This window comes from Phlebotomus papatasi, unplaced genomic scaffold (assembly GCF_024763615.1).
Source record: "Phlebotomus papatasi isolate M1 unplaced genomic scaffold, Ppap_2.1 HiC_scaffold_23, whole genome shotgun sequence".
NCBI classification, from domain to species: domain Eukaryota; kingdom Metazoa; phylum Arthropoda; class Insecta; order Diptera; family Psychodidae; genus Phlebotomus; species Phlebotomus papatasi.
This window is the reverse complement of record NW_026604467.1, coordinates 108727-133303: the sequence shown is the minus strand read 5'-3', so window position 1 is coordinate 133303 and position 24577 is coordinate 108727. Positions and strand designations below refer to the sequence as shown.

General features: G+C 37.9%; 2 protein-coding genes across 2 annotated transcripts; both read right to left on the bottom strand.

The window, feature by feature from the left end:
• Window positions 1-9877: 9877 nt before the first annotated feature.
• On the bottom strand, window positions 9878-10846 carry LOC129808953 (uncharacterized). The gene has a single exon (XM_055858860.1). The coding sequence runs from the start codon at window positions 10844-10846 to the stop codon at window positions 9878-9880; it is 969 nt and encodes a 322-aa protein (XP_055714835.1).
• Window positions 10847-10930: 84 nt separating this feature from the next.
• Window positions 10931-15208, bottom strand: LOC129808952 (uncharacterized). Its single transcript, XM_055858859.1, has one exon. The coding sequence runs from the start codon at window positions 15206-15208 to the stop codon at window positions 10931-10933; it is 4278 nt and encodes a 1425-aa protein (XP_055714834.1).
• Between the last annotated feature and the right edge of the window lie 9369 nt (window positions 15209-24577).

Sequence of the window (24577 nt, the reverse complement as noted above, 5' to 3'; positions counted from 1 at the left end):
CAGAAAATGTAATTTAATTAGAAGTTGGTTGATCTGCTAGATCAATATTTCAATTTCCTTCAGAGAAATTATTTAAAATAAATTAAAGTGGTAATATTAAGCAAAAAGGATCAAAGATCGTTGGCGAGAGACTTCAAAGTTCATATTGAATCCATGGCAAAGCCCTTCATGCCTTTTGCCTTTAAGAAATTTTGCAGAAAATGTAATTTAATTAGAAGTTGGTGGATCTGCTAGATCACAATTTCAATTTCCTTCAGAGAAATTATTTAAAATAAATTAAAGTCGTAATACTAAGCAAAAAGGATCAAAGATCGTTGGCGAGAGACTTCAAAGTTCATATTGAATCCATGGCAAAGCCCTTCATGCCTTTTGCCTTTAAGAAATTTTGCAGAAAATGTAATTTAATTAGAAGTTGGTGGATCTGCCAGATCACAATTTCAATTTCCTTCAGAGAAATTATTTAAAATAAATTAAAGTCGTAATACTAAGCAAAAAGGATCAAAGATCGTTGGCGAGAGACTTCAAAGTTCATATTGAATCCATGGCAAAGCCCTTCATGCCTTTTGCCTTTAAGAAATTTTGCAGAAAATGTAATTTAATTAGAAGTTGGTGGATCTGCTAGATCACAATTTCAATTTCCTTCAGAGAAATTATTTAAAATAAATTAAAGTGGTAATATTATGCAAAAAGGATCAAAGATCGTTGGCGAGAGACTTCAAAGTTCATATTGAATCCATGGCAAAGCCCTTCATGCCTTTTGCCTTTAAGAAATTTTGCAGAAAATGTAATTTAATTAGAAGTTGGTGGATCTGCTAGATCACAATTTCAATTTCCTTCAGAGAAATTATTTAAAATAAATTAAAGTGGTAATATTATGCAAAAAGGATCAAAGGTCGTTGGCGAGAGACTTCAAAGTTCATATTGAATCCATGGCAAAGCCCTTCATGCCTTTTGCCTTTAAGAAATTTTGCAGAAAATGTAATTTAATTAGAAGTTGGTTGATCTGCTAGATCAATATTTCAATTTCCTTCAGAGAAATTATTTAAAATAAATTAAAGTGGTAATATTAAGCAAAAAGGATCAAAGATCGTTGGCGAGAGACTTCAAAGTTCATATTGAATCCATGGCAAAGCCCTTCATGCCTTTTGCCTTTAAGAAATTTTGCAGAAAATGTAATTTAATTAGAAGTTGGTTGATCTGCTAGATCAATATTTCAATTTCCTTCAGAGAAATTATTTAAAATAAATTAAAGTGGTAATATTAAGCAAAAAGGATCAAAGATCGTTGGCGAGAGACTTCAAAGTTCATATTGAATCCATGGCAAAGCCCTTCATGCCTTTTGCCTTTAAGAAATTTTGCAGAAAATGTAATTTAATTAGAAGTTGGTGGATCTGCTAGATCACAATTTCAATTTCCTTCAGAGAAATTATTTAAAATAAATTAAAGTGGTAATATTATGCAAAAAGGATCAAAGGTCGTTGGCGAGAGACTTCAAAGTTCATATTGAATCCATGGCAAAGCCCTTCATGCCTTTTGCCTTTAAGAAATTTTGCAGAAAATGTAATTTAATTAGAAGTTGGTTGATCTGCTAGATCAATATTTCAATTTCCTTCAGAGAAATTATTTAAAATAAATTAAAGTGGTAATATTAAGCAAAAAGGATCAAAGATCGTTGGCGAGAGACTTCAAAGTTCATATTGAATCCATGGCAAAGCCCTTCATGCCTTTTGCCTTTAAGAAATTTTGCAGAAAATGTAATTTAATTAGAAGTTGGTGGATCTGCTAGATCACAATTTCAATTTCCTTCAGAGAAATTATTTAAAATAAATTAAAGTCGTAATACTAAGCAAAAAGGATCAAAGATCGTTGGCGAGAGACTTCAAAGTTCATATTGAATCCATGGCAAAGCCCTTCATGCCTTTTGCCTTTAAGAAATTTTGCAGAAAATGTAATTTAATTAGAAGTTGGTGGATCTGCTAGATCACAATTTCAATTTCCTTCAGAGAAATTATTTAAAATAAATTAAAGTGGTAATATTATGCAAAAAGGATCAAAGATCGTTGGCGAGAGACTTCAAAGTTCATATTGAATCCATGGCAAAGCCCTTCATGCCTTTTGCTTTTAAGAAATTTTGCAGAAAATGTAATTTAATTAGAAGTTGGTGGATCTGCTAGATCACAATTTCAATTTCCTTCAGAGAAATTATTTAAAATAAATTAAAGTGGTAATATTATGCAAAAAGGATCAAAGATCGTTGGCGAGAGACTTCAATGTTCATATTGAATCCATGGCAAAGCCCTTCATGCCTTTTGCCTTTAAGAAATTTTGCAGAAAATGTAATTTAATTAGAAGTTGGTGGATCTGCTAGATCACAATTTCAATTTCCTTCAGAGAAATTATTTAAAATAAATTAAAGTGGTAATATTAAGCAAAAAGGATCAAAGATCGTTGGCGAGAGACTTCAAAGTTCATATTGAATCCATGGCAAAGCCCTTCATGCCTTTTGCCTTTAAGAAATTTTGCAGAAAATGTAATTTAATTAGAAGTTGGTGGATCTGCTAGATCACAATTTCAATTTCCTTCAGAGAAATTATTTAAAATAAATTAAAGTGGTAATATTAAGCAAAAAGGATCAAAGATCGTTGGCGAGAGACTTCAAAGTTCATATTGAATCCATGGCAAAGCCCTTCATGCCTTTTGCCTTTAAGAAATTTTGCAGAAAATGTAATTTAATTAGAAGTTGGTGGATCTGCCAGATCACAATTTCAATTTCCTTCAGAGAAATTATTTAAAATAAATTAAAGTGGTAATATTATGCAAAAAGGATCAAAGATCGTTGGCGAGAGACTTCAAAGTTCATATTGAATCCATGGCAAAGCCCTTCATGCCTTTTGCCTTTAAGAAATTTTGCAGAAAATGTAATTTAATTAGAAGTTGGTGGATCTGCTAGTTCAATATTTCAATTTCCTTCAGAGAAATTATTTAAAATAAATTAAAGTGGTAATATTAAGCAAAAAGGATCAAAGATCGTTGGCGAGGGACTTCAAAGTTCATATTGAATCCATGGCAAAGCCCTTCATGCCTTTTGCCTTTAAGAAATTTTGCAGAAAATGTAATTTAATTAGAAGTTGGTGGATCTGCTAGATCACAATTTCAATTTCCTTCAGAGAAATTATTTAAAATAAATTAAAGTGGTAATATTAAGCAAAAAGGATCAAAGATCGTTAGCGAGAGACTTCAAAGTTCATATTGAATCCATGGCAAAGCCCTTCATGCCTTTTGCCTTTAAGAAATTTTGCAGAAAATGTAATTTAATTAGAAGTTGGTTGATCTGCTAGATCACAATTTCAATTTCCTTCAGAGAAATTATTTAAAATAAATTAAAGTGGTAATATTAAGCAAAAAGGATCAAAGATCGTTGGCGAGGGACTTCAAAGTTCATATTGAATCCATGGCAAAGCCCTTCATGCCTTTTGCCTTTAAGAAATTTTGCAGAAAATGTAATTTAATTAGAAGTTGGTGGATCTGCTAGATCACAATTTCAATTTCCTTCAGAGAAATTATTTAAAATAAATTAAAGTGGTAATATTATGCAAAAAGGATCAAAGATCGTTGGCGAGAGACTTCAAAGTTCATATTGAATCCATGGCAAAGCCCTTCATGCCTTTTGCCTTTAAGAAATTTTGCAGAAAATGTAATTTAATTAGAAGTTGGTGGATCTGCTAGATCACAATTTCAATTTCCTTCAGAGAAATTATTTAAAATAAATTAAAGTGGTAATATTATGCAAAAAGGATCAAAGATCGTTGGCGAGAGACTTCAAAGTTCATATTGAATCCATGGCAAAGCCCTTCATGCCTTTTGCCTTTAAGAAATTTTGCAGAAAATGTAATTTAATTAGAAGTTGGTGGATCTGCTAGTTCAATTTTTCAATTTCCTTCAGAGAAATTATTTAAAATAAATTAAAGTGGTAATATTAAGCAAAAAGGATCAAAGATCGTTGGCGAGGGACTTCAAAGTTCATATTGAATCCATGGCAAAGCCCTTCATGCCTTTTGCCTTTAAGAAATTTTGCAGAAAATGTAATTTAATTAGAAGTTGGTTGATCTGCTAGATCAATATTTCAATTTCCTTCAGAGAAATTATTTAAAATAAATTAAAGTGGTAATATTATGCAAAAAGGATCAAAGATCGTTGGCGAGAGACTTCAAAGTTCATATTGAATCCATGGCAAAGCCCTTCATGCCTTTTGCCTTTAAGAAATTTTGCAGAAAATGTAATTTAATTAGAAGTTGGTGGATCTGCTAGATCACAATTTCAATTTCCTTCAGAGAAATTATTTAAAATAAATTAAAGTGGTAATATTAAGCAAAAAGGATCAAAGGTCGTTGGCGAGAGACTTCAAAGTTCATATTGAATCCATGGCAAAGCCCTTCATGCCTTTTGCCTTTAAGAAATTTTGCAGAAAATGTAATTTAATTAGAAGTTGGTGGATCTGCTAGATCACAATTTCAATTTCCTTCAGAGAAATTATTTAAAATAAATTAAAGTGGTAATATTAAGCAAAAAGGATCAAAGATCGTTGGCGAGAGACTTCAAAGTTCATATTGAATCCATGGCAAAGCCCTTCATGCCTTTTGCCTTTAAGAAATTTTGCAGAAAATGTAATTTAATTAGAAGTTGGTGGATCTGCCAGATCACAATTTCAATTTCCTTCAGAGAAATTATTTAAAATAAATTAAAGTGGTAATATTATGCAAAAAGGATCAAAGATCGTTGGCGAGAGACTTCAAAGTTCATATTGAATCCATGGCAAAGCCCTTCATGCCTTTTGCCTTTAAGAAATTTTGCAGAAAATGTAATTTAATTAGAAGTTGGTGGATCTGCTAGTTCAATATTTCAATTTCCTTCAGAGAAATTATTTAAAATAAATTAAAGTGGTAATATTAAGCAAAAAGGATCAAAGATCGTTGGCGAGGGACTTCAAAGTTCATATTGAATCCATGGCAAAGCCCTTCATGCCTTTTGCCTTTAAGAAATTTTGCAGAAAATGTAATTTAATTAGAAGTTGGTGGATCTGCTAGATCACAATTTCAATTTCCTTCAGAGAAATTATTTAAAATAAATTAAAGTGGTAATATTAAGCAAAAAGGATCAAAGATCGTTAGCGAGAGACTTCAAAGTTCATATTGAATCCATGGCAAAGCCCTTCATGCCTTTTGCCTTTAAGAAATTTTGCAGAAAATGTAATTTAATTAGAAGTTGGTTGATCTGCTAGATCACAATTTCAATTTCCTTCAGAGAAATTATTTAAAATAAATTAAAGTGGTAATATTAAGCAAAAAGGATCAAAGATCGTTGGCGAGGGACTTCAAAGTTCATATTGAATCCATGGCAAAGCCCTTCATGCCTTTTGCCTTTAAGAAATTTTGCAGAAAATGTAATTTAATTAGAAGTTGGTGGATCTGCTAGATCACAATTTCAATTTCCTTCAGAGAAATTATTTAAAATAAATTAAAGTGGTAATATTATGCAAAAAGGATCAAAGATCGTTGGCGAGAGACTTCAAAGTTCATATTGAATCCATGGCAAAGCCCTTCATGCCTTTTGCCTTTAAGAAATTTTGCAGAAAATGTAATTTAATTAGAAGTTGGTGGATCTGCTAGATCACAATTTCAATTTCCTTCAGAGAAATTATTTAAAATAAATTAAAGTGGTAATATTATGCAAAAAGGATCAAAGATCGTTGGCGAGAGACTTCAAAGTTCATATTGAATCCATGGCAAAGCCCTTCATGCCTTTTGCCTTTAAGAAATTTTGCAGAAAATGTAATTTAATTAGAAGTTGGTGGATCTGCTAGTTCAATTTTTCAATTTCCTTCAGAGAAATTATTTAAAATAAATTAAAGTGGTAATATTAAGCAAAAAGGATCAAAGATCGTTGGCGAGGGACTTCAAAGTTCATATTGAATCCATGGCAAAGCCCTTCATGCCTTTTGCCTTTAAGAAATTTTGCAGAAAATGTAATTTAATTAGAAGTTGGTTGATCTGCTAGATCAATATTTCAATTTCCTTCAGAGAAATTATTTAAAATAAATTAAAGTGGTAATATTATGCAAAAAGGATCAAAGATCGTTGGCGAGAGACTTCAAAGTTCATATTGAATCCATGGCAAAGCCCTTCATGCCTTTTGCCTTTAAGAAATTTTGCAGAAAATGTAATTTAATTAGAAGTTGGTGGATCTGCTAGATCACAATTTCAATTTCCTTCAGAGAAATTATTTAAAATAAATTAAAGTGGTAATATTAAGCAAAAAGGATCAAAGGTCGTTGGCGAGAGACTTCAAAGTTCATATTGAATCCATGGCAAAGCCCTTCATGCCTTTTGCCTTTAAGAAATTTTGCAGAAAATGTAATTTAATTAGAAGTTGGTGGATCTGCTAGATCACAATTTCAATTTCCTTCAGAGAAATTATTTAAAATAAATTAAAGTGGTAATATTAAGCAAAAAGGATCAAAGATCGTTGGCGAGAGACTTCAAAGTTCATATTGAATCCATGGCAAAGCCCTTCATGCCTTTTGCCTTTAAGAAATTTTGCAGAAAATGTAATTTAATTAGAAGTTGGTGGATCTGCTAGATCACAATTTCAATTTCCTTCAGAGAAATTATTTAAAATAAATTAAAGTGGTAATATTAAGCAAAAAGGATCAAAGATCGTTAGCGAGAGACTTCAAAGTTCATATTGAATCCATGGCAAAGCCCTTCATGCCTTTTGCCTTTAAGAAATTTTGCAGAAAATGTAATTTAATTAGAAGTTGGTTGATCTGCTAGATCAATATTTCAATTTCCTTCAGAGAAATTATTTAAAATAGATTAAAGTGGTAATATTAAGCAAAAAGGATCAAAGATCGTTGGCGAGAGACTTCAAAGTTCATATTGAATCCATGGCAAAGCCCTTCATGCCTTTTGCCTTTAAGAAATTTTGCAGAAAATGTAATTTAATTAGAAGTTGGTGGATCTGCTAGATCAATATTTCAATTTCCTTCAGAGAAATTATTTAAAATAAATTAAAGTGGTAATATTATGCAAAAAGGATCAAAGATCGTTGGCGAGGGACTTCAAAGTTCATATTGAATCCATGGCAAAACCCTTCATGCCTTTTGCCTTTAAGAAATTTTGCAGAAAATGTAATTTAATTAGAAGTTGGTGGTTCTGCTAGATCACAATTTCAATTTCCTTCAGAGAAATTATTTAAAATAAATTAAAGTGGTAATATTAAGCAAAAAGGATCAAAGATCGTTGGCGAGAGACTTCAATGTTCATATTGAATCCATGGCAAAGCCCTTCATGCCTTTTGCCTTTAAGAAATTTTGCAGAAAATGTAATTTAATTAGAAGTTGGTGGATCTGCTAGATCACAATTTCAATTTCCTTCAGAGAAATTATTTAAAATAAATTAAAGTGGTAATATTAAGCAAAAAGGATCAAAGATCGTTAGCGAGAGACTTCAAAGTTCATATTGAATCCATGGCAAAGCCCTTCATGCCTTTTGCCTTTAAGAAATTTTGCAGAAAATGTAATTTAATTAGAAGTTGGTGGATCTGCTAGATCACAATTTCAATTTCCTTCAGAGAAATTATTTAAAATAAATTAAAGTGGTAATATTATGCAAAAAGGATCAAAGATCGTTGGCGAGAGACTTCAAAGTTCATATTGAATCCATGGCAAAGCCCTTCATGCCTTTTGCCTTTAAGAAATTTTGCAGAAAATGTAATTTAATTAGAAGTTGGTGGATCTGCTAGTTCAATATTTCATTTTCCTTCAGAGAAATTATTTAAAATAAATTAAAGTCGTAATATTAAGCAAAAAGATCGTTGGCGAGGGACTTCAAAGTTCATATTGAATCCATGGCAAAGCCCTTCATGCCTTTTGCCTTTAAGAAATTTTGCAGAAAATGTAATTTAATTAGAAGTTGATGGATCTGCTAGATCACAATTTCAATTTCCTTCAGAGAAATTATTTAAAATAAATTAAAGTCGTAATATTAAGCAAAAAGGATCAAAGATCGTTGGCGAGAGACTTCAAAGTTCATATTGAATCCATGGCAAAGCCCTTCATGCCTTTTGCCTTTAAGAAATTTTGCAGAAAATGTAATTTAATTAGAAGTTGGTGGATCTGCTAGTTCAATATTTCAATTTCCTTCAGAGAAATTATTTAAAATAAATTAAAGTAGTAATATTAAGCAAAAAGGATCAAAGATCGTTGGCGAGAGACTTCAAAGTTCATATTGAATCCATGGCAAAGCCCTTCATGCCTTTTGCCTTTAAGAAATTTTGCAGAAAATGTAATTTAATTAGAAGTTGGTGGATCTGCTAGATCAATATTTCAATTTCCTTCAGAGAAATTATTTAAAATAAATTAAAGTGGTTGTATATGAATGTACCTATTTGTGGCTGGTGAGACTCTGGTGTGGCTGATGCGTGAGTGGCTGGGTGCCTGGAAATATACCTATTTGTGGCTGGTGAGACTCTGGTGTGGCTGATGCGTGAGTGGCTGGGTGCCTGGAAATATACCTATTTGTGGCTGGTGAGACTCTGGTGTGGCTGATGCGTGAGTGGCTGGGTGCCTGGAAATATACCTATTTGTGGCTGGTGAGACTCTGGTGTGGCTGATGCGTGAGTGGCTGGGTGCCTGGAAATATACCTATTTGTGGCTGGTGAGACTCTGGTGTGGCTGATGCGTGAGTGGCTGGGTGCCTGGAAATATACCTATTTGTGGCTGGTGAGACTCTGGTGTGGCTGATGCGTGAGTGGCTGGGTGCCTGGAAATATACCTATTTGTGGCTGGTGAGACTCTGGTGTGGCTGATGCGTGAGTGGCTGGGTGCCTGGAAATATACCTATTTGTGGCTGGTGAGACTCTGGTGTGGCTGATGCGTGAGTGGCTGGGTGCCTGGAAATATACCTATTTGTGGCTGGTGAGACTCTGGTGTGGCTGATGCGTGAGTGGCTGGGTGCCTGGAAATATACCTATTTGTGGCTGGTGAGACTCTGGTGTGGCTGATGCGTGAGTGGCTGGGTGCCTGGAAATATACCTATTTGTGGCTGGTGAGACTCTGGTGTGGCTGATGCGTGAGTGGCTGGGTGCCTGGAAATATACCTATTTGTGGCTGGTGAGACTCTGGTGTGGCTGATGCGTGAGTGGCTGGGTGCCTGGAAATATACCTATTTGTGGCTGGTGAGACTCTGGTGTGGCTGATGCGTGAGTGGCTGGGTGCCTGGAAATATACCTATTTGTGGCTGGTGAGACTCTGGTGTGGCTGATGCGTGAGTGGCTGGGTGCCTGGAAATATACCTATTTGTGGCTGGTGAGACTCTGGTGTGGCTGATGCGTGAGTGGCTGGGTGCCTGGAAATATACCTATTTGTGGCTGGTGAGACTCTGGTTTATCTGGATCGGAGGACTTCAAAAAAAATCCTCTCCGTAACGGTGAACGGGATGCATCGTGGTTTGGGAGGGCCTTAACCACATTTTTCCTGCTGCGCACACGAGGTGGGCCTGAAAACCCGCAAGGGAGCCGAAATAGCTCGTCTCCTGGCTGCCGGTGACTTCACTGGGTGAGGATTGTTAAGATCTTCACTAAATCTTTACTGTTCAGGACACTATCGGAAAATTTTATGGAATTTTTCACTGATTTTCTTCAGTACTACTGGAAATTATGTGTAACCTTTCACTGCTTGACAAGAAGTGAACATAAAAAAATTTCGTCTCCTCTTCGTTTCGCTGTACCGCTATTCTCGATTTTCGTGCACTGTACATTGAGTTAACTTTTGACGCAATTTGCTCAGTGCAGAAAAATTGCGCCAACATGCTGGGGGCCACTATTCCGAGGGTGGTAATCCCTCAATTGGGAGCCTTGCAATTTTCTGCACAGCTCTCGTATATGATCCCTTGTTGGTCCTCACAGTGACAACCCGACATCTGCCATCTCGACCTGGGTGAAGCTCTTCTATGATTCCCATTGGCCATGACGTCGATAGAGATGCATCATCGCAGATTAAGACGAGGTCACCCACTTGAAGGTTAGGCGATTCTTGACTCCACTTGGATCTTTTCTGTAGGGTGTGCAAATATTCCACTCTCCACCTTTCTGCAAAATGTTGCAGTAATTTTTGGCAGAGCTGCCATCGTGAGATTGAACTGGGAGATACGTCTGTGAGACTTTTCTCTGGCAAGGCGTTGAGTGGTCGACCCACCAAAAAGTGCCCCGGCGTCAGTACCGACATCTCATTTGGATCCTCTGATAATGGTGTGAGAGGTCTACTGTTAAGTATTGCCTCGACTTGAGTGAGAATGGTGGTCAGCTCTTCAAAGGTTAATATTGTTTGACCTATCTCTCTGGTGAGGTGAAACTTTAGTGACTTAATGACAGCCTCATAAAGTCCGCCATGATGGGGCGATCGCGGGGGGGCAAAATGCCATGAGATTCCTTTCTCTGCCGTCTCTTGCAAGATGCTTGGATCCGAGGGCAGTGTCTTGAATAAATCTGTGAGTTCTGTGCTGGCTCCTCGGAAGTTAGTAGCATTATCGCAATAAATATGTTTAGGAGCCGAACGCCGTGCCACAAATCTCCGTAATGCCGCAATGAATCCTTCTGTGGTGAGTGAGCCAACCACTTCCAAGTGAACAGCCTTTGTTGTAAAACAGACGAATGCACACACGTACGTTTTGTATGACACTCCCCCGCGCCTGTAGCTGGGACGTGTCAGCAAAGGACCACAGAAGTCTACACCACAACTGCTGAAGGGCGTTAGATGTATTATGCGCTCCGCGGGGAGATCTCCCAACATTTGGGTTTCGGTCCTTGGTCTGGTTTTACAACACACCACACATGCTCTGACTATGCGTCTTGTTAGGTTTCTTCCTCCTAACGGCTAAAATGTTTGTCGAAGAGCTGCAAGCAGAAGCTGTGGACCCGCATGCATATTCTTGTTATGAACGTGAATCGCTACTATTGTAGCAAGATGACACTTGGGAAGTAGCATTGGATGCCTCACATCATACGTTTCAGCCGATTTTGACAGCCTTCCACCCACTCGAATGATTCCGTACTCGTCTAGGAACGGGGTGAGTTGACGGATACTAGCGAACCTTTTGCTTCGATATATTGATCCATCACTAATGGCCATTTTTTCCTCGGAAAGATGCTGATCCTGGACAAAAGCGACAAGCTTGCGTTCTGCCCTTTGAATTTCAATGTGGGTGAGAGGACCCTTGGAGCGGGCTTGAGGATTTGTCAGGAAGCGCATGATATACGCAAGGATGTGTCTGATTCTTGTATAATTATTTGAACGAGTGAGGATTTGTTCAATAGGATGTGTTTCAGGGAGTGGTTGCGAAATTGTAGGAGCATCAATAGCAACAATTAGAGGATCTTGAGGCCATTTGTCTGATGATTCCGTTAGAAAGACGGGACCATTCCACCAAAGTTTGGAACCCTTTAGTTCCGCAGGTGACATTCCACGGGATATTATATCAGCAGGGTTTGAATCACCTGGCACGTGCTGCCATCTTGCTACATCTGTCAGTTTGAGAATTTCCGTAATTCGGGGGGAGGTAAAAACATCAAGCTTGGTTCTTTTGGATCGTATTTGTCCTAAGACAATTGTCGAGTCCGTCCAAATGTAATAGTCGGTGAACGTCATCGCATCTTTAATCTTTCGAAGGAGGTGTGCACCAAGTAGGGCCGCACAGAGCTCAAGCTTTGGTATAGTGATTTGCTGGACGGGTGCAATACGGGATTTCGCCATGACCAATTTGGCGAAACGCTCTTGAGACCGATCTAAGGTGACCACGTATGCAACAGCTCCGTAGGCGTACGAGCTGCTGTCACAAAAGATATGAATCTCTCGCGCAATGGGAAAATCACATGAAGAAACCCACCGTGATACGTGTAACTCTGAAATTCCTAACAGATCCTCCCCATAACGGTTCCATCTATTTAAAATATCAGTTGGTAATGGTTCATCCCATCCAATTTCAGCCCCCCAAGCCTCTTGTAGGAGCAACTTTCCAAAGATGATCACGGGCCCTATCAAACCTAACGGATCATACAGAGATGCAATAGCTGAGAGAACTCCTCTCTTGCTACAAATATTTGCGAAGTTTTTTGTGAGTTTATATGAAAACAGATCAGTTTCTGGATGCCAGTACATGCCCAGCGCCTTGGACACGTCCGGAAGGAGGTCTTGTGATTCCTCATTTTTGACCGTGTGCACGATTTTAGAATTGTTAGCACACCATTTAGAAAGACTCATGCCAGCCGACTTCAATAAGTCGACCAACTGTTGCTGACACTCCAGTGCTTGGTCAAGAGTTGGAAAGGAGATCAGACAATCATCCACGTAAAAATTGTTTTTTAGGGCAGCAGATGCCAATGGATAATGAACTTCACCCTGTCCCGCCAGGTCCAATAGAACTCTAGTAGCCAAATAAGGCGAGGAAGATACCCCAAAGCAAACTCCGGTGGAACGATAATGTTTGAAGGGTTGAGAAGAATCGAAGCGCCAGATTATTCTGTGATAGTCTTTGTGCGGGGAGTGAATCAAAACTTGCGGATACATCTTTTGAATATCACAAGAAAAGGCATGCCTATGTTCACGAAATCTGAGGAGAATCGTCACAATGTCGGGCTGAACCACTGGACCAATCATCGCGACATCGTTAAGGCTCAGACCTGTTTGAGATTTCGAACTGGCATTCATCACAATTCGTATTTTAGTACCCGATGTGTTAGATTTTGCAACGCAATGATGCGGCATATAATAAGAGGCGTTTTGGATATGAGATGGAGGAACTTCCTCAAAGAAACCGAGATCAAAATTTTCTTTCATGGCAGAATGATATTGAGATTGAAGTTCTGGGTTGAGAGCCAGCCTTCTCTCAAGACTGAGGAACTGTCTGGTTGCATTAGGGAGGTTGTTGTGCAGACGCACGACATTCGGGCGAAATGGGACGTGTACTACATATCGTCCCTCAGAATTGCGGACTGTGGTTCTTTGGAAAATATCCTCTACTATTTCATGATTGGGAAGCCCTGGCTTGAAGATGCTAACCTCTTCAACCTCCCAAAACCTTTTTAAGGATGATTCAATAGATGATAAGGTTGTAGCCACACAAGCTGCAACAACAGGTTCCAAGATACTATCTTGCTTGCCCGATACCACCCAACCCAGAAGACTCTCCTTAACCATGGGAAGCCCTGTTCCAAGACGTAAGAATTTGCCCGTAAAGATTTCGTTATAGAATTCATTACTTATTAAGATGTCTACGGGCTGAGAGATATGCCAGGTAGGGTCTGCTAGTTGTATGCCGGATGGGAGTGGAATTTCTTCAGCCGTAACCTCCCAGTTAGGGAGCCTTTGCGCCAGAACAGATGGGACGATTAAACAGGTCATAAGAAAGTTAATTGAGAAATCGTTGGCCGACTGGATGTTACACTCGGTCTGAAATTTTGCCTTGGTACCCCCATCCACAACCCTACCAATAAAGACATCAGAATGGGATTTGGGCAATTTCAATCTCTGAACCAGAGCTTGCGATATGAGGTTAACCTGTGCTCCCGAGTCGAGAAGGGCTCTACATTGGTGTGGAACGCCATATTTATCTAGGACTCTAACTACTGCCGTCTCAAGGAAAATTCTTTTCGGTCCTCGGGATGAGGTGGAGGAACTTACAACGGCCGTTAAATCGGAAGTACTGGTGAGAGGGGGTGTAGAATCATCTTCTACTTGAACTGTAGACACAGCCACTGTGGAAGCGGCAGCATCTCTTTGGGTGTGAACCACCGCGGACCCCTGAAAATGTTCGTTGGGTTGAGATTGAAATGCCTCGTGTAAAAGGGTGCTATGATGCCCTGCACACTTCCTGCATGGGAAGAACGAGCAATCCTTAGTGGAATGATTTTGTGTCAGACATTTGCGGCATAGCTTATTCTTCCGGATAAAATCAAGCCGATTTTGAGGAGTCATCTCGAAAAATTTGGGACATTTGAAAATTTTGTGATCAGAAGCTCCACAAGTTGTGCACGGAAATTGTGCTGTGGCTGCCAAGACATTGTGGTTTTTCGAATTGATTGGGTTAGAATTCCCTTTCATGTCTGACTTAGTTGGGACGGGCTCACACATTTGGATGGACTTCATTCTATCTTTGAGAAATGACATGAATTGTTGAGTGGATGGAATCTGATTTTTGATCTCACGGGACCACAACACCTTAGTTTCATGATCCAGTCTATCTAGGAGGAGGCATATTACCCACGGATCACGTGATGTCACCTTCAAGGCATCAAGGGAATTAAGAACAGAATTTGCTGTTGCAAACAGATCAGTAAATGTATCTGCCGTTGGATTGGACATCTTTGGAATCTTAATAAAAGTCTGAATATGCTGACGAACGACAGAGAACTGATCTTCATAGTGAGAGCAGAGACTTTCCCATGCAACCTTGTAATTGGCATCAGATAAAGAAAGGTCCCCAATTAATTTTTTCGCATTGCCCTTAACCGAGGTCATTAGATACTGCATTTTCTGAAGACCCGAAAGACGAGGGTCCTTGTCCACGATATTTGTGAACATATCCCTGAAACTCCTCCATTCAGTATATTCCCCAAAGAAATCAGGAACGGTCTGTACCGGGAGTTTGGAGCCCCTACTATCATGAGAATGGGTGAGGATCGTTTCCTGAACTTTTATAAAGAGTTCTTGATTCCGAGTTTCAGCTTGAGTTTGATGGCGGATAAGAAGGGCTAATGCTTCCTCTAATGAGGAGGATTTAGACTGGAAATTGGGATCAGATTCACGGACTTCTTTATTGGAATGCATGTTCTTGCCTTCCTCCTCAAGATCACCCTTCGACCCTTTCTCCTCTTCCCTTTTCTGTTGATAAAGAAGATAAGTGAGATCACCCTCCAAACTCTCCGTACGAGCCAAAATTCTCTCATGCTCTTCATTTTCTGTCTCAAGATCGATCCCTGATTTTATTAATTCATCATGCACAACCCGAAGCTGAGTCACTGTGTCTTTGAGTTTTGTCAAGTGGGTATTAATGTCCGCGACAGATGCCACTGATTCACCCTGATGAATACTTTGAATATAATTCTCAATACGCGTGAGATGACCCTTAAGTGTTGCTCTCTTGTCCCGCAACGGCATGATGGGAATTGAGGGGAGTACTATCAGGAAAGGCGCGCAAATGCAAATGAAAAACTACTTACTGTAGCTGTTCTCAACAATACAATCCTCCGAAAATTTGGCCAATAGTTACATTGATCTCTATATACGATAGCTCAGAATCCTTAGGTCGCGTGGCGTGATTTGCGCTGTTTCAGTTGAACAACAAAGGCCTCGAAGGCCAAAAAATGTATATGAATGTACCTATTTGTGGCTGGTGAGACTCTGGTGTGGCTGATGCGTGAGTGGCTGGGTGCCTGGAAATATACCTATTTGTGGCTGGTGAGACTCTGGTGTGGCTGATGCGTGAGTGGCTGGGTGCCTGGAAATATACCTATTTGTGGCTGGTGAGACTCTGGTGTGGCTGATGCGTGAGTGGCTGGGTGCCTGGAAATATACCTATTTGTGGCTGGTGAGACTCTGGTGTGGCTGATGCGTGAGTGGCTGGGTGCCTGGAAATATACCTATTTGTGGCTGGTGAGACTCTGGTGTGGCTGATGCGTGAGTGGCTGGGTGCCTGGAAATATACCTATTTGTGGCTGGTGAGACTCTGGTGTGGCTGATGCGTGAGTGGCTGGGTGCCTGGAAATATACCTATTTGTGGCTGGTGAGACTCTGGTGTGGCTGATGCGTGAGTGGCTGGGTGCCTGGAAATATACCTATTTGTGGCTGGTGAGACTCTGGTGTGTGGCTGATGCGTGAGTGGCTGGGTGCCTGGAAATATACCTATTTGTGGCTGGTGAGACTCTGGTGTGGCTGATGCGTGAGTGGCTGGGTGCCTGGAAATATACCTATTTGTGGCTGGTGAGACTCTGGTGTGGCTGATGCGTGAGTGGCTGGGTGCCTGGAAATATACCTATTTGTGGCTGGTGAGACTCTGGTGTGGCTGATGCGTGAGTGGCTGGGTGCCTGGAAATATACCTATTTGTGGCTGGTGAGACTCTGGTGTGGCTGATGCGTGAGTGGCTGGGTGCCTGGAAATATACCTATTTGTGGCTGGTGAGACTCTGGTGTGGCTGATGCGTGAGTGGCTGGGTGCCTGGAAATATACCTATTTGTGGCTGGTGAGACTCTGGTGTGGCTGATGCGTGAGTGGCTGGGTGCCTGGAAATATACCTATTTGTGGCTGGTGAGACTCTGGTGTGGCTGATGCGTGAGTGGCTGGGTGCCTGGAAATATACCTATTTGTGGCTGGTGAGACTCTGGTGTGGCTGATGCGTGAGTGGCTGGGTGCCTGGAAATATACCTATTTGTGGCTGGTGAGACTCTGGTGTGGCTGATGCGTGAGTGGCTGGGTGCCTGGAAATATACCTATTTGTGGCTGGTGAGACTCTGGTGTGGCTGATGCGTGAGTGGCTGGGTGCCTGGAAATATACCTATTTGTGGCTGGTGAGACTCTGGTGTGGCTGATGCGTGAGTGGCTGGGTGCCTGGAAATATACCTATTTGTGGCTGGTGAGACTCTGGTGTGGCTGATGCGTGAGTGGCTGGGTGCCTGGAAATATACCTATTTGTGGCTGGTGAGACTCTGGTGTGGCTGATGCGTGAGTGGCTGGGTGCCTGGAAATATACCTATTTGTGGCTGGTGAGACTCTGGTGTGGCTGATGCGTGAGTGGCTGGGTGCCTGGAAATATACCTATTTGTGGCTGGTGAGACTCTGGTGTGGCTGATGCGTGAGTGGCTGGGTGCCTGGAAATATACCTATTTGTGGCTGGTGAGACTCTGGTGTGGCTGATGCGTGAGTGGCTGGGTGCCTGGAAATATACCTATTTGTGGCTGGTGAGACTCTGGTGTGGCTGATGCGTGAGTGGCTGGGTGCCTGGAAATATACCTATTTGTGGCTGGTGAGACTCTGGTGTGGCTGATGCGTGAGTGGCTGGGTGCCTGGAAATATACCTATTTGTGGCTGGTGAGACTCTGGTGTGGCTGATGCGTGAGTGGCTGGGTGCCTGGAAATATACCTATTTGTGGCTGGTGAGACTCTGGTGTGGCTGATGCGTGAGTGGCTGGGTGCCTGGAAATATACCTATTTGTGGCTGGTGAGACTCTGGTGTGGCTGATGCGTGAGTGGCTGGGTGCCTGGAAATATACCTATTTGTGGCTGGTGAGACTCTGGTGTGGCTGATGCGTGAGTGGCTGGGTGCCTGGAAATATACCTATTTGTGGCTGGTGAGACTCTGGTGTGGCTGATGCGTGAGTGGCTGGGTGCCTGGAAATATACCTATTTGTGGCTGGTGAGACTCTGGTGTGGCTGATGCGTGAGTGGCTGGGTGCCTGGAAATATACCTATTTGTGGCTGGTGAGACTCTGGTGTGGCTGATGCGTGAGTGGCTGGGTGCCTGGAAATATACCTATTTGTGGCTGGTGAGACTCTGGTGTGGCTGATGCGTGAGTGGCTGGGTGCCTGGAAATATACCTATTTGTGGCTGGTGAGACTCTGGTGTGGCTGATGCGTGAGTGGCTGGGTGCCTGGAAATATACCTATTTGTGGCTGGTGAGACTCTGGTTTATCTGGATCGGAGGACTTCAAAAAAAATCCTCTCCGTAACGGTGAACGGGATGCATCGTGGTTTGGGAGGGCCTTAACCACATTTTTCCTGCTGCGCACACGAGGTGGGCCTGAAAACCCGCAAGGGAGCCGAAATAGCTCGTCTCCTGGCTGCCGGTGACTTCACTGGGTGAGGATTGTTAAGATCTTCACTAAATCTTTACTGTTCAGGACACTATCGGAAAATTTTATGGAATTTTTCACTGATTTTCTTCAGTACTACTGGAAATTATGTGTAACCTTTCACTGCTTGACAAGAAGTGAACATAAAAAAATTTCGTCTCCTCTTCGTTTCGCTGTACCGCTATTCTCGATTTTCGTGCACTGTACATTGAGTTAACTTTTGGCGCAATTTGCTCAGTGCAGAAAAATTGCGCCAACAGTGGTAATATTAGGCAAAAAGGATCAAAGATCGTTGGCGAGAGACTTCAAGGTTCTTATTGAATCCATGGCAAAGCCCTTCATGCCTTTTGCCTTTAAGAAATTTTGCAGAAAATGTAATTTAATTAGAAGTTGGTGGATCTGCTAGATCACAATTTCAATTTCCTTCAGAGAAATTATTTAAAATAAATTAAAGTGGTAATATTATGCAAAAAGGATCAAAGATCGTTGGCGAGAGACTTCAAAGTTCATATTGAATCCATGGCAAAGCCCTTCATGCCTTTTGCCTTTAAGAAATTTTGCAGAAAATGTAATTTAATTAGAAGTTGGTGGATCTGCTAGTTCAATATTTCAATTTCCTTCAGAGAAATTATTTAAAATAAATGCAGAAAATGTAATTTAATTAGAAGTTGGTGGATCTGCTAGATCAATATTTCAATTTCCTTCAGAGAAATTATTTAAAATAAATTAAAGTAGTAATATTAAGCAAAAAGGATCAAAGATCGTTGGCGAGAGACTTCAAAGTTCATATTGAATCCATGGCAAAGCCCTTCATGCCTTTTGCCTTTAAGAAATTTTGCAGAAAATGTAATTTAATTAGAAGTTGGTGGATCTGCTAGATCACAATTTCAATTTCCTTCAGAGAAATTATTTAAAATAAATTAAAGTGGTAATATTAGGCAAAAAGGATCAAAGATCGTTGCCGAGAGACTTCAAGGTTCTTATTGAATCCATGGCAAAGCCCTTCATGCCTTTTGCCTTTAAGAAATTTTGCAGAAAATGTAATTTAATTAGAAGTTGGTGGATCTGCTAGATCACAATTTCAATTTCCTTCAGAGAAATTATTTAAAATAAATTAAAGTGGTAATATTATGCAAAAAGGATCAAAGATCGTTGGCGAGAGACTTCAAAGTTCATATTGAATCCATGGCAAAGCCCTTCATGCCTTTTGCCTTTAAGAAATTTTGCAGAAAATGTAATTTAATTAGAAGTTGGTGGATCTGCTAGATCATAATTTCAATTTCCTTCAGAGAAATTATTTAAAATAAATTAAAGTGGTAATATTAAGCAAAAAGGATCAAAGATCGTTGGCGAGAGACTTCAAAGTTCATATTGAATCCATGGCAAAGCCCTTCATGCCTTTTGCCTTTAAGAAATTTTGCAGAAAATGTAATTTAATTAGAAGTTGGTGGATCTGCTAGTTCAATATTTCAATTTCCTTCAGAGAAATTATTTAAAATAAATTAAAGTGGTAATATTAAGCAAAAAGGATCAAAGATCGTTGGCGAGGGACTTCAAAGTTCATATTGAATCCATGGCAAAGCCCTTCATGCCTTTTGCCTTTAAGAAATTTTGCAGAAAATGTAATTTAATTAGAAGTTGGTGGATCTGCTAGATCAATATTTCAATTTCCTTCAGAGAAATTATTTAAAATAAATTAAAGTAGTAATATTAAGCAAAAAGGATCAAAGATCGTTGGCGAGAGACTTCAAAGTTCATATTGAATCCATGGCAAAGCCCTTCATGCCTTTTGCCTTTAAGAAATTTTGCAGAAAATGTAATTTAATTAGAAGTTGGTGGATCTGCTAGATCAATATTTTAATTTCCTTCAGAGAAATTATTTAAAATAAATTAAAGTGGTAATATTAGGCAAAAAGGATCAAACATCGTTGGCGAGAGACTTCAAGGTTCTTATTGAATCCATGGCAAAGCCCTTCATGCCTTTTGCCTTTAAGAAATTTTGCAGAAAATGTAATTTAATTAGAAGTTGGTGGATCTGCTAGATCACAATTTCAATTTCCTTCAGAGAAATTATTTAAAATAAATTAAAGTGGTAATATTATGCAAAAAGGATCAAAGATCGTTGGCGAGAGACTTCAAAGTTCATATTGAATCCATGGCAAAGCCCTTCATGCCTTTTGCCTTTAAGAAATTTTGCAGAAAATGTAATTTAATTAGAAGTTGGTGGATCTGCTAGATCACAATTTCAATTTCCTTCAGAGAAATTATTTAAAATAAATTAAAGTGGTAATATTAAGCAAAAAGGATCAAAGATCGTTGGCGAGAGACTTCAAAGTTCATATTGAATCCATGGCAAAGCCCTTCATGCCTTTTGCCTTTAAGAAATTTTGCAGAAAATGTAATTTAATTAGAAGTTGGTGGATCTGCTAGATCACAATTTCAATTTCCTTCAGAGAAATTATTTAAAATAAATTAAAGTGGTAATATTATGCAAAAAGGATCAAAGATCGTTGGCGAGAGACTTCAAAGTTCATATTGAATCCATGGCAAAGCCCTTCATGCCTTTTGCCTTTAAGAAATTTTGCAGAAAATGTAATTTAATTAGAAGTTGGTGGATCTGCTAGATCAATATTTTAATTTCCTTCAGAGAAATTATTTAAAATAAATTAAAGTGGTAATATTAGGCAAAAAGGATCAAAGATCGTTGCCGAGAGACTTCAAGGTTCTTATTGAATCCATGGCAAAGCCCTTCATGCCTTTTGCCTTTAAGAAATTTTGCAGAAAATGTAATTTAATTAGAAGTTGGTGGATCTGCTAGATCACAATTTCAATTTCCTTCAGAGAAATTATTTAAAATAAATTAAAGTGGTAATATTATGCAAAAAGGATCAAAGATCGTTGGCGAGAGACTTCAAAGTTCATACTGAATCCATGGCAAAGCCCTTCATGCCTTTTGCCTTTAAGAAATTTTGCAGAAAATGTAATTTAATTAGAAGTTGGTGGATCTGCTAGATCATAATTTCAATTTCCTTCAGAGAAATTATTTAAAATAAATTAAAGTGGTAATATTAAGCAAAAAGGATCAAAGATCGTTGGCGAGAGACTTCAAAGTTCATATTGAATCCATGGCAAAGCCCTTCATGCCTTTTGCCTTTAAGAAATTTTGCAGAAAATGTAATTTAATTAGAAGTTGGTGGATCTGCTAGTTCAATATTTCAATTTCCTTCAGAGAAATTATTTAAAATAAATTAAAGTGGTAATATTAAGCAAAAAGGATCAAAGATCGTTGGCGAGGGACTTCAAAGTTCATATTGAATCCATGGCAAAGCCCTTCATGCCTTTTGCCTTTAAGAAATTTTGCAGAAAATGTAATTTAATTAGAAGTTGGTGGATCTGCTAGATCAATATTTCAATTTCCTTCAGAGAAATTATTTAAAATAAATTAAAGTAGTAATATTAAGCAAAAAGGATCAAAGATCGTTGGCGAGAGACTTCAAAGTTCATATTGAATCCATGGCAAAGCCCTTCATGCCTTTTGCCTTTAAGAAATTTTGCAGAAAATGTAATTTAATTAGAAGTTGGTGGATCTGCTAGATCAATATTTTAATTTCCTTCAGAGAAATTATTTAAAATAAATTAAAGTGGTAATATTAGGCAAAAAGGATCAAACATCGTTGGCGAGAGACTTCAAGGTTCTTATTGAATCCATGGCAAAGCCCTTCATGCCTTTTGCCTTTAAGAAATTTTGCAGAAAATGTAATTTAATTAGAAGTTGGTGGATCTGCTAGATCACAATTTCAATTTCCTTCAGAGAAATTATTTAAAATAAATTAAAGTGGTAATATTATGCAAAAAGGATCAAAGATCGTTGGCGAGAGACTTCAAAGTTCATATTGAATCCATGGCAAAGCCCTTCATGCCTTTTGCCTTTAAGAAATTTTGCAGAAAATGTAATTTAATTAGAAGTTGGTGGATCTGCTAGATCACAATTTCAATTTCCTTCAGAGAAATTATTTAAAATAAATTAAAGTGGTAATATTAAGCAAAAAGGATCAAAGATCGTTGGCGAGAGACTTCAAAGTTCATATTGAATCCATGGCAAAGCCCTTCATGCCTTTTGCCTTTAAGAAATTTTGCAGAAAATGTAATTTAATTAGAAGTTGGTGGATCTGCTAGTTCAATATTTCAATTTCCTTCAGAGAAATTATTTAAAATAAATTAAAGTGGTAATATTAAGCAAAAAGGATCAAAGATCGTTGGCGAGGGACTTCAAAGTTCATATTGAATCCATGGCAAAGCCCTTCATGCCTTTTGCCTTTAAGAAATTTTGCAGAAAATGTAATTTAATTAGAAGTTGATGGATCTGCTAGATCACAATTTCAATTTCCTTCAGAGAAATTATTTAAAATAAATTAAAGTGGTAATATTAAGCAAAAAGGATCAAAGATCGTTGGCGAGGGACTTCAAAGTTCATATTGAATCCATGGCAAAGCCCTTCATGCCTTTTGCCTTTAAGAAATTTTTCAGAAAATGTAATTTAATTAGAAGTTGGTGGATCTGCTAGTCCACAATTTCAATTTCCTTCAGAGAAATTATTTAAAATAAATTAAAGTGGTAATATTATGCAAAAAGGATCAAAGATCGTTGGCGAGAGACTTCAAAGTTCATATTGAATCCATGGCAAAGCCCTTCATGCCTTTTGCCTTTAAGAAATTTTGCAGAAAATGTAATTTAATTAGAAGTTGGTGGATCTGCTAGATCACAATTTCAATTTCCTTCAGAGAAATTATTTAAAATAAATTAAAGTGGTAATATTAAGCAAAAAGGATCAAAGATCGTTGGCGAGAGACTTCAAAGTTCATATTGAATCCATGGCAAAGCCCTTCATGCCTTTTGCCTTTAAGAAATTTTGCAGAAAATGTAATTTAATTAGAAGTTGGTTGATCTGCTAGATCAATATTTCAATTTCCTTCAGAGAAATTATTTAAAATAAATTAAAGTGGTAATATTAAGCAAAAAGGATCAAAGATCGTTGGCGAGAGACTTCAAAGTTCTTATTGAATCCATGGCAAAGCCCTTCATGCCTTTTGCCTTTAAGAAATTTTGCAGAAAATGTAATTTAATTAGAAGTTGGTTGATCTGCTAGATCAATATTTCAATTTCCTTCAGAGAAATTATTTAAAATAAATTAAAGTAGTAATATTAAGCAAAAAGGATCAAAGATCGTTGGCGAGAGACTTCAAAGTTCATATTGAATCCATGGCAAAGCCCTTCATACCTTTTGCCTTTAAGAAATTTTGCAGAAAATGTAATTTAATTAGAAGTTGGTGGATCTGCTAGATCACAATTTCAATTTACTTCAGAGAAATTATTTAAAATAAATTAAAGTGGTAATATTAAGCAAAAAGGATCAAAGATCGTTGGCGAGAGACTTCAAAGTTCATATTGAATCCATGGCAAAGCCCTTCATGCCTTTTGCGTTTAAGAAATTTTGCAGAAAATGTAATTTAATTAGAAGTTGGTGGATCTGCTAGATCACAATTTCAATTTCCTTCAGAGAAATTATTTAAAATAAATTAAAGTGGTAATATTAAGCAAAAAGGATCAAAGATCGTTGGCGAGGGACTTCAAAGTTCATATTGAATCCATGGCAAAGCCCTTCATGCCTTTTGCCCTCAAGAAATTTTGCAGAAAATGTAATTTAATTAGAAGTTGGTGGATCTGCTAGTTCAATATTTCAAGTTCCTTCAGAGAAATTATTTAAAATAAATTAAAGTGGTAATATTAAGCAAAAAGGATCAAAGATCGTTGGCGAGAGACTTCAAAGTTCATATTGAATCCTTGGCAAAGCCCTTCATACCTTTTGCCTTTAAGAAATTTTGCAGAAAATGTAATTTAATTAGAAGTTGGTGGATCTGCTAGATCACAATTTCAATTTCCTTCAGAGAAATTATTTAAAATAAATTAAAGTGGTAATATTAAGCAAAAAGGATCAAAGATCGTTGGCGAGGGACTTCAAAGTTCATATTGAATCCATGGCAAAGCCCTTCATACCTTTTGCCTTTAAGAAATTTTGCAGAAAATGTAATTTAATTAGAAGTTGGTGGATCTGCTAGATCACAATTTCAATTTCCTTCAGAGAAATTATTTAAAATAAATTAAAGCGGTAATATTATGCAAAAAGGATCAAAGATCGTTGGCGAGAGACTTCAAAGTTCATATTGAATCCATGGCAAAGCCCTTCATGCCTTTTGCCTTTAAGAAATTTTGCAGAAAATGTAATTTAATTAGAAGTTGGTGGATCTGCTAGTTCAATATTTCAATTTGCTTCAGAGAAATTATTTAAAATAAATTAAAGTGGTAATATTAAGCAAAAAGGATCAAAGATCGTTGGCGAGGGACTTCAAAGTTCATATTGAATCCATGGCAAAGCCCTTCATGCCTTTTGCCTTTAAGAAATTTTGCAGAAAATGTAATTTAATTAGAAGTTGGTGGATCTGCTAGTTCAATATTTCAAGTTCCTTCAGAGAAATTATTTAAAATAAATTAAAGTGGTAATATTAAGCAAAAAGGATCAAAGATCGTTGGCGAGGGACTTCAAAGTTCATATTGAATCCATGGCAAAGCCCTTCATGCCTCTTGCCTTTAAGAAATTTTGCAGAAAATGTAATTTAATTAGA

Coding starts and splice junctions, on each gene's coding strand:
- LOC129808952 (XM_055858859.1), bottom strand. CDS start 15,208: ATGCCGTTGCGGGACAAGAGAGCAACACTTAAGGGTCATCTCACGCGT.
- LOC129808953 (XM_055858860.1), bottom strand. CDS start 10,846: ATGTTGGGAGATCTCCCCGCGGAGCGCATAATACATCTAACGCCCTTC.